The sequence below is a fragment of the Spea bombifrons genome, chromosome 1, assembly GCF_027358695.1.
Source record: "Spea bombifrons isolate aSpeBom1 chromosome 1, aSpeBom1.2.pri, whole genome shotgun sequence".
Lineage (NCBI taxonomy): Eukaryota > Metazoa > Chordata > Amphibia > Anura > Pelobatidae > Spea > Spea bombifrons.
In genome coordinates this window covers 110,746,116-110,756,874 of record NC_071087.1, presented here as the reverse complement: position 1 = coordinate 110,756,874, position 10,759 = coordinate 110,746,116, and the positions used below count along the sequence as shown (strand labels likewise).

Sequence of the window (10,759 nt, the reverse complement as noted above, 5' to 3'; positions counted from 1 at the left end):
TCGCCGGAGGCAATTCCACACTCCAAATAGAGAGTGCGGGATCCCCGGTAGATGGGGTAAGACACCAAGTCCCGTAGGGGCCAGAGGCGTGCAGGCAGAGGAGAATACAAGAAGCGAAAACCGCCGTGAAGCGAATCCAAACGGCAGAAGGTGTCTGGATACGGCGAAATAACAACAACAACCGGCCACCCGCTCAAGCGTAATAAAACAAAAGGTGAGCACCACGTAAAATAACTAGCAGGCAGGTATAATTGGCCAACAATAAGGCAAGGAGCAGCATACATAAGGGTCACAGAATAATGAACAACCCCAACGCAGGGGGGACACAGTGAGCGAAGAAAGAAAAAAAAGAAAAAAAAAAAAAAAAAAAAAACCCCACCAAGAAGTATCAGAACGTATGTAAGTGCATGTGTGGTGTAGGTCTAGGGGAACAAGGCGGTGGGAAGCGCCGAGTACTCGAAACCTCCCTCGTAGGACCAACGTGTAAGCAAACAAGTGGGCAGCAATGGGGCCCAATAGCGGCGCAAACGATAAAAAAAAAAAAAAAAAAAAAAACCCACCAAGAAGTAGCAGAATGTATGTAAGTGCATGTGTGGTGTAGGTCTAGTGGAACAAGGCGGTGGGAAGCGCCGATTACTCGAAATCTCCCTCGTAGGACCAACGTGTAAGCAAACAAGTGGGCAGCAATAGGGCCCAATAGCGGCGCAAACGATAAAAAAAAAAAAAAAAAAACCCCACCAAGAAGTATCAGAATGTATGGAAGTGCATGTGTGGTGTAGTTCTAGTGGAACAAGGCGGAGGGAAGCGCCGATTACTCAAAACCGCCCTCGTAGGACCAACGTTTAAGCGAACAAGTGGGCAGCAATAGGGCCCAATAGCGGCGCAAACGAAAAAAAAAAAAAAAAAATCCACAGAAAATCAACAGAAATAACGAAACATAAACGAGCATCTCACGTGAACCCCAAGCGTCGTACGAAGGAGAAAGTCCAAATCTCCCTGAGTCCCGGCGTTACAATAGTTCGGGAAAAGTCCAACGAACGCGAAAAGCAGCAAACGAGGCGCGGGCCAAAAGGAACGTTCACTCCTCCAAGGGGCGAGCAGGGACGTCCTCCTCGGCGGCTCTCCGGGGCGCGTGGGGACGAACTCCCACGGGCCGTGGGGGTCGATGTCGCTGCCGGTGCGGTCCAGAGGGTCCGGCGCTGTCGCTGAGCCAGCGGCCACGGCAATCTCGGGGAGATCCAGGTCCTGGAGAAAGGATGGTACATCAGCCGGGGATCGGATCGTGGCAGTAACGGTGCCCCGTCGCGCAGTCAGGGCAAAGGGGTGGCCCCATCTATATGCGATGTTAAGGCCCTGGAGCGATGTGGTAAGCGGCCGCAAGGCACGCCTTGCTTGTAAGGTATAGCGGGACAGGTCATGGTACAGGGAAACCTGATGGCCCTCGAAGTCCCAGGATCTGTGGGAGCGTGCTTTCAGCATGATGTCCTCTTTCTCCGCATAATTGTGGAGGCAGCAGATGACGTCTCTGGGCGGGTCACCCGGGCCACCGACGGATCTCAGGGCTCTGTGTGCGCGATCAAGTTTAATGGGTTTCCTCCCGGGGTCCACAGGGAGACCGAGGATCATCGAGAAGAGCCTATTCAGTAGGCCATGGAGGTCCTCGAGGCGTCCACCCTCCGGCAAACCGCGCACCCGAATATTCGATCTGCGGCCACGGTTGTCGAGATCCTCCAGGCGGTAGAATAAATCGGCCAATTTCGTGGAGTAAAGGCGATCAAGGTGAGTAAGACGGTGATCCACCTCCCGCGCCCTGGCTTCGGTAGCCGTGAGCCGCGTGTCTAGGCGCGCCATGTCAGTGCGCAAGGCCGTAACCTCCGTGCGGACCGTCTGCTTCACCTCTGAGACAAGGAGGCTGAAGTCGTCCTTCGTGGGGAGGGAAGAAAAGATGCGCCGCCAGTCCGTTGGAGTAGGGTCCGGGGAGACATCCGGGCGTAGATGCGGAGGATCATCCTCCTCATCCCGGAGGCCCGCAGGGGTCGGCGCCATGTTGGATTCAGCGGCCTGGGACTGTAAGAGAGCCGGAGTATGGAAAAACTCCCTCACAGACGGAGGCTGAGGTCTGGCACTGGGTCCCGGAGTTGCCGGGTCCGCAGGTACCCTCTTGGTCCTGCCCATCGCCGACGGAAAAAGGTGCTTTGCCGAGTTAAGAGAGCGGGTGGCACGGAGCTACAAGATTATGCGGCCATCTTCCCCGCCAGGTCAGCCACGCCCCCATATATTAGTAGTTTTTGAATTTTCTTGCTGGGTATTAGTAATTCATTTTTGTAGCATTATCAATAAATTATAATTGATTGAATTCATTATCCTTGATTCACTGGACTATTTCAATTAATGATTTTTTGATGAATCTAGTCAAGGGACTAGAGTTAATTTATCAATCATCATTGATGGTGAATATGAGTCAAATCAATTATTTAAAAACTACACAGGATTGATAAGTTTGTATTTCTTCTACTAAAAATATTTCTAGAGTATAAGATGTTATTACCATGACCAACAGATATACACATGAACACTATGACATCATTTTTATACCTTTTGTATATTTTGGTGGGATCCCATTTTTTCTCGTTTTCCTTTTTTTGTAAAATATTGATATATCTATTATATAATAATACATTGTTGTTGTTCCTCGTTAACTTATTAAAATATTATTTTTTGTTGATACAGTTTACAGGAAACAATTTATTAACAGTCTTATTTAAACCCAATTAATTAACATAGCTAACCACCCTGGTCTGACTCACGTTAATTTGTTTTTCATTTGTCAGGCTATCCTTTCAATATTACAGAGTTGCAACTAATCTGGCACTTGTCCTGTAAAAACATTACCAAATGCAAAGTTACACTCACTCGAGACCCAAGAGACAACATATTTATGGTATGGGTGGTTGTCTTCAAACCTCTGGAAAGACATGGGAGAACCATCACTCCAAATGTAGATCCCCTCCTAAAAGTTTATTATTGGTAATGTGAATTTGTTTTACAAGAAAGAAAACATAGAATGAAAAAGATTAATTTATATAAATGGAGTTTGCACACAATTTTGAAATTTATAGCTGTATGTATAGAGCAGGGAGAGGGGGGAATAAATGTGGAGAACATTACAACTGTATTGGGGGTTGTTTAATAGATTCTGTCTTTGGACGACCATAAAATTGATGGTAGCCAATAACATTTAAAACTGCGTGCAGAGGAACCTATGGTCTACTCACCTCAAATGTATCATGGGCACCTATCCAGAAAGCATCGCCTGTATTGCTCCCAATGGCCCCCTTCATCAGAACATACAGAAAGTATGTAATGGCAGGTGAGAGAAAGGAGTCTCCTTTCGACAATAATTCTTAGAGAGAAGGGGCATAAACTATTACAAAAAAAAAGGGTGATGATGCTTTATTTTTTAACTTAACCACAGATTACATTTTGTATTCAGTATATAAAAAAAAATTTAAATAATATTGAAATAAAGAGTCAGAATGAGAGAGCGAAAATGAATGGATTAATGTGTGGATGAATTGTGTGAATGAGTGAGAGAATTAATGAATTTGTGAGAATGCATCAATGAATATGTGTAAATAATTTGTGTGAAAGAATAAATGATTGTGCGAATGAAAGTGAATTAGTGAGTGACTGTAAAAGTGTTTGTGTTAATCATAGGTGTATAGTTGATTTGTCAAAAAGGCAAAGATGGTATAAGCAGGGTGTTTATGGGACAAAAATGGCACAGGCAGGGTGTTTATGGGACAAAGATGGCGTACACTCGGCTGTTTGGGAACAATGCTGACTCATGCTGGGCTGTTTGGGGGCAAATATGGCACGTCCTATGTGTGTGTAATTTGGGTGCTGGTCAGGTTCTATGTGGGCAATGTGGACGCTGTTTTTTTTTGGAGGGTTATTAAAGAAAGCACTATTATATGTTCAGTAAATGTTATTTAAACGTGTTTATTTTACTTTATATATATATATACTTTATATAAATATTCTTGCCAACATCATTTTGTAGATGTTGGGGGGGTGCCACTTACAGGATCTGCCCCGGGTGCCAAATACTCTAGGTACGCCCCTGTATCTTACCATGATCCTTTTTCAGAGCCCCTTTAAATCCCTGTTTCTTAGGCTGTATATTAGGGGATTTAAAAGTGGTGTTATTACAGAATAAAACAGAGATATTATTTTAGCTATGTCTGAGAAATAAGAGGCCCTTGGTCGGACATACATAACGAGGACAGTTCCATAGAATATTAGCACTATAGTTAAATGGGCAGCACATGTGGAGAAAGCTTTTTGGCACCCAGGATTAGATGGAATTCCAAGAATTGTCTTAATTATATAGGAATAAGAGAATGTAGTTGGAACCGGAGAGCTAAGCATTACTACCAAAGCAAGGGACAAAAATACAGTTTCACTTGCAGTTGCGTTGAAACAGGACAATCTTACAAGAGTGATATAATTACAGAACAAATGATTTATGAGATTAGGTCCATAATAATTCAACAAGGCAGTTGGAATAGTCACTGTCCAACATGTGAAGAAACCACTCATCCTGGAAACATCTGCTAAGTAAAGGCAGATCTCATCATTTATCAGTGTTGGATATTGTAGAGCGTGACAGATAACAAGGTATCTGTTGTAAGCCATAACAGTGAGTAAAAAGAATTCAGTAGGGACAACAGAATGTACAAAGCTGAGTTGTGCAAGGCACACTGCATGGGAGATTTCCTTGTTTTGTGTGATTAGGTAGCTCAATGTTTTGGGGATAACAGAAGTTGAACACCAGGTGTCCAGCACAGCAAAATTACTGAGAAAGAAATACAGACTCTGTAAGTCTGTGTGAAGCTGGATCATAATGATTATGAGTAGATTAGTTACAACAGTGAGGATGTAGATTATCAAAAAAAATGAAATGTAAAATAACTGAAGTTTGGTAGGGGCCGGGAAGCCAAGAAGAATGAAGGTGGTGACTTCAGTGTCATTAACAAGCAAGTCGTTTTTTTCAATGGGGCCCATCTCTGGAGAGAGTCGTGTATTAGATTGTCCGTCATGCAAGCATATCCCAATGCAAAGTTGCTGTATGAAAGACATTAAAAAAGTTACGTTAATGTTTGATGATACTATACAAATCCCTTTATTCATTTTTATAACCTCCTACATTCTGTTCCACTTTCTCTACTGAATTTGACATTTTGTAACTAAATGCTGCATTAGAAATATAATTCCCAGTCCAGTTGGGAATGCTTATCATGGGGAAATAAAAGCGCCACCCATTATGTTATAATGCTGGTGGCTGTACACTACCTTATTTTGGTAGAGAACCGACTTCTAGAGAATTGCTTGCACACGCCTGTGAGCGGTACAGATAAGTTGTCACTATTCTAGCAATACGCCTATAGGGTCACACAGAAATTTAAATCCCCTTATCTCTAGAGTCCAATCTGTGGAATTACAATAATTGCATTATGTGAGTGTAGCAAAAGCTGAGAACGATTTGTAGATGACTTGAGCGACAGACAATTTGTTAGACGTGCAAATAACAATGAGAAGAAATTGTCAAATTGTTTCTCTAATGGGAAATGAATAAAGTAATAATACAATCTAATTCTACAAATATACATTATAGCATTTGCACAGATTAATTCTGACAATAATATAAACATTAATAAAAGAACTATCCTCTCAACAGCTGAACAATAAAAAAGCAAAACACACCTTTTTAGTTCAAAGGGTTTTTTTTATATCATAGGAACATTTAATTGAACATATTGCATATAAAGTATATATATATTGTGAATAGTTTTGTACTGACTGTAGTTGTTCAAAACATTTCCCAACTATGTCTACCTTTGAGTTTTATGGTCCTTTCTCACCTTACCTGGTGTTTCACTCTAACGTCCGCTGTCTGTCAGAGCCCTTCTTCCTGAGTGTGGCAAGGACCTGCCAGACAGGCAATATATGTGGATGGAGGTGCTCGGTGTAGGCTCTTTCTAAGAGTTATTGCTTTTCCGCCCAGTCCTCTTGGTGGTTTCTTGTGAGCAGCACATTGGGTATGAGACTGACCATTTTTTGAATGAAGTGAATGGCATGTGGAGTTATGGTGTTTATAAAAAGCAATTCTAGTGCAACATGGTAAAAAAGTATAGTATTCAGAAGAAACATTATTTTGATTGCTACAGTGATTGGACCATTTCACAAAATTGCTGTAATATTTTTTTGAGATATGCTTACATTGATTTCACCAGGTTATCCAACCATGTGACAAGTTTTTAGGAATATAGTACATCATTGTACATAATTATCCTGATTTTTACCACGGTATTCCATGCACCATAAACCAACATCAGTGAATTAATTTTGAGAAGTCACTACAACCTCTATTTATGAATCAGCAGTTTTAAATATGCATTAAAATAACCAATATGTATTCAAACCCCACTATATATACATATATCAGTGCAAAGAATTATTTTAATTTCCAATCCTCATTTTTCCCCAGTAAAGTATTCCTTCTCTTTTAACGTGATAGGTGTGATGAGAGTTACTGGAAGAGCTTAATGCAGACAGAATTCAGAGAAAATTCAGCAAAATGGTATATTATGTTAAAAAAGGAATACATTTATTTAGGAAACAATTTAGTGTAAACAATAGACATGGAAATGGCTCTGTGTACTAAAATCTGATAAAGGAATTACAAACTCTTTGATGAATCTTCATAAAAGCCACTTTGAACTCTTTGTTTCTAAGGCTGTATATTAGAGGATTCAGGAATGGAGTTATAACTGTATAAAACAGAGATAATATTTTATCCTTGTCTGAGAAATAGTTGGCTTTTGGCCGTACATACAAAAAGACGCAAGTTCCATAAAATATTAAAACAACTGTTAAATGGGCGGCACAGGTGGAGAAGGCTTTTTGGCGGCCAAGACTGGATGGAATTCTTAGAATGGTTTTAATTATATAAGAATAAGAGACTGTAGTAACAATTAAGGAGCTAAGTATAACCACCCATGCAAATGAGAAAAAAACTATCTCACTCAATGAAGTATCGGAACAGGACAGTTTTACCAGTGGAACAAAATCACAGAAAAAATGATTGATATGGTTGGGTCCACAAAACTTTAACATGGCAGTTGGAATTGTTAATGTCCAGCCAGTAAAGAAACCGCTCAGCCAAGATCCAACAGCAAGATACTTGCATATTCTTTCATTCATTATAGTCACATAACGCAGGGGATAGCAGATAGCTGCATATCGGTCATAGGCCATGACCGTGAGAAGAAAAAACTCAGTAGGTCCTACTGAGAAGACAAAACAGAGCTGCGCCAAACAGCCCTTGCGGGAAATTAGCTTGTTCTGCGTGATTAGGTAATTTAATGTGTTGGGAATAACAGCAGTTGAACACCAGGTGTCCAGAACAGCAAAATTACTGAGGAAAAAATACATTGGAATGTGTAGGTGAGAGTCAAGACAAACCATGATAATGATAAGAAAGTTAGTTGTAACAGTCAATATGTAGATTAACAAAAAGATGAAAAAGTAAAGTAATTGTATTGCAAATGTGCCTGGGAAGCCCCGGAAAATAAAGTAAGTAACGTCACTGTGATTTGCAAGTGAGTATTCTTTTTCACTCATCTGTGAATACAAAGTTATCTTATTCAGTATCGAAATGTTGGCAAACGTTCAGTACAATATAATTCTAATTAATACCAATGCAATAGACATACCAGTGTTTTTGCCCAAATCTCAGATGGGTTACTAAACGGTGGAAATTTAAGAGTCTCAAGGTCAGTCGTTTTAGAAACTTCCCAGGTTTGTTAAGAGATGAAACGTTAAAAGTCTGAATTGTAAATGCAAGGTTCAAGAATGATAATTATTCAAGTGTCCCTTTCTCTTAACTATACTATGTGTCATACATTTTTAACACTTAATAGTGTCAAGTAGCATTACTCTTTAAGTAAATGCACATTAGCCCCAAAAATCTGTTAATCCTTTAATCAACACCATATTTGTAATTAAAATGCCCACCATCATTCTTATGAGGCGTTCATAATAACTCAAGTTCAAAATGATTATTTAATCAATTGGAATAGCAAATTCCTGTTTGAATCATGAAATAATTTTCAAATAATCTACCCACAATAACAATTTACCTTACCTGTTTAAGGTTTGGTTAAACTCGAAATTATTTGATACTTTTATAGAGTTAACAAGTTAATTGTTAAATCTATGAATGAATAGAATTATGAAATGTAATTTCCCTCTCTACCAGTATGTCTTAATGAGTGTTAATGTTTTTAATTGTGTAGATTGCCGGTTAATTTTTACTCCCTCTATTGTAATAAGGCTATGGAATCTGTTGATGCTCTATAAATAACATATAATGTAATATCTTTGAAATTGAGATGGAAATTTTAAGATAAAAAAATAGTGTGAAAATAACTATTGTTTAAAAATGCATGCTGGGCAATAGATGTATACATATAAGACTTCAGGCTTTTTTACATAGGTGTTTCAAACTTACTGACCAGTCCTGGTGAGCTTCTCCTGCATATCTGGCAAAGCTGACCTTCTATAATTCTCCATACATGTGCACAGGGTGTGTGTATGTGTGGTAAGGCTGCCAATTGCATAGAATTTGTATAAAGGCTAATGGCACCCTTGATTATTTCTGTAAAATACAGTACTATATGGTGTTTCTGTGTGGATATGGTTATTGAAGTTCAATATTAGTATTTGAATACAGATACTGTGATTGGCATGGGGTGTTTGGCATTAATCTATGTAGAAATGTACAATGCCTGTATATATAGTTGTTCAATAAAACAAGGATTGCACATAAAGAAATAATGTATAATGTGTAGGATGTCTGTACACACATAAAAAACACACAGTGGTATAAACTAGAAAGCCATTTAGTTTTCTATACTCCAATATGTTTGCAGGTCAGTTGAATATTGCAGCGTCCTGGTGTTACTTTGGATGATGGGCAAACCCCTGTGAAAAGTCCTGAGCTGACATAAGTACATAATGCAAAGTACATAATGTGGTGAAAATTCCACATCATGCCAATGGTCTATAGAGGGCCGTACCAGCCTTCCTTGCAGGAGAATCTCAGGTAATTGATCCTTGAAATATTTACTAATGTCATGGAGTTTAAGTGTTGAACCCCCTACAAACTTCTGAGCCAGTAAACACTATTTTTGGGTGAATTCTGATACTGGAGAAGTATGAATCATTCTGTATGAATATAATTACTTAGAGGTATGCAGTGTTTGGGTTGGAAAAAAAAAAGGTTTAACTGTCCCTTACACATTACCTTTTTGAAATGATATAAGTTGAAGAAGTTCGATTGTTTTTGTAGTTTACAGATGTACTTCTATTTCATGTACCTTTCCATGTAATAGGTATTTTCATGGTGAGTGCAGACTCTTGTGCAGATATACAGGAGGAGCAGTCTGTTTGTCCTTGTCGCAGCAATAAGCCTAAGAAGTTATACAGATATTTAAATTCCTGTATCCCTGAGGTACAATCAGTGCCACCATAATAATTGGTTGTCATTATGTGACTGTAACAGCTGTTAATATTTTGATTAATATACTCCTGATTTAAGGGTGTGTTTAAGGAGAGATTATGTCCAATGGGACTGCATGTATGTTATGGGAAATTTAGCTAGATATGTCCCTGGTGAAAATATTCTCTATTGATTTTAACACATTTTAGTATTTTTACTAGTGCATTATTGCATGAACTTGAAGACTCATATATTTCTGTAGCGTTTACTTAATAAATAAATAATAAAATACACAGTAATACAAATATTACTATTATTATTGAAATTCTTTAGGGTAAATCAAGATTTATTAAGTATTTAAGCATGAGGGATACAGAGAGTAAAAGAAAGGGAAGGGGGGGGGACCCAGGCACAGAGAAAACACTTAAGCAAAGGCACCAGGCATAGCATATCCAAGCAACCATATAATATATCATCAGCGCTTACATTCGGAGCATACAATAATCATATCAGGCGCATATTTCTGCATAGCAACATTGTGTACTGTAGAACAGCCTATGGCCAATTGGGGGAAGAGATGATCAAAAAGGGCATGTGTTGGATAAGGAGGAGTTTGGGCGTAAAGGGAATAGGGTTATCAGTGAGGGCCTGGGTATGGGCATGTACAGCCGTACAGAAAGGGCAGTCCCACCGCAGGGGAGGGAGGGAGCATGGTGAAGCCCCACACCTCCACCACACATCCGTCATACCAGGGGTGTAGCGTGCTGTAGTTGCCGGGGACCTATAGTATGGGGCTAGCAGCTTGTATGCCATCTCCTTGTCTATGTTAGTAAGAGAACAGCGGTGGGTCGAGGATGCCACGGGAAAGAAATCAATACCCATGCCCGGGGTGTAAGCGGTGACGGGATGGTGGAGAGGAGCGTTCCCCGAACCAAAGAGTGCCTGACGCGTAATGTTGATCTGATAAAAGGATGGCCGAGGCCCACTGCAAGGCAGTGTCTATCGCCAAGGTAACGATCAAACGGGGAGGCCCAGCAGTCTGCTCTGAACATGAATCCACTGCTTCTGTCACGAACCATGTACCCATTCCAGTACACGTAGAAGGTGGCAAGCATTATAATACGTATGGGGGCAGGGCAGTGCCAGTCCCCCTTTCGATTAAGAAAGAATCAAAGTACCGAATTTGATGCGGGG

General features: G+C 40.1%; 1 protein-coding gene across 1 annotated transcript; it reads right to left on the bottom strand.

The window, feature by feature from the left end:
* Positions 1 to 6,723: 6,723 nt before the first annotated feature.
* LOC128467475 (olfactory receptor 6F1-like) lies at positions 6,724 to 7,686 on the bottom strand. Its single transcript, XM_053449168.1, has one exon. The coding sequence runs from the start codon at positions 7,684 to 7,686 to the stop codon at positions 6,724 to 6,726; it is 963 nt and encodes a 320-aa protein (XP_053305143.1).
* Positions 7,687 to 10,759: the final 3,073 nt, after the last annotated feature.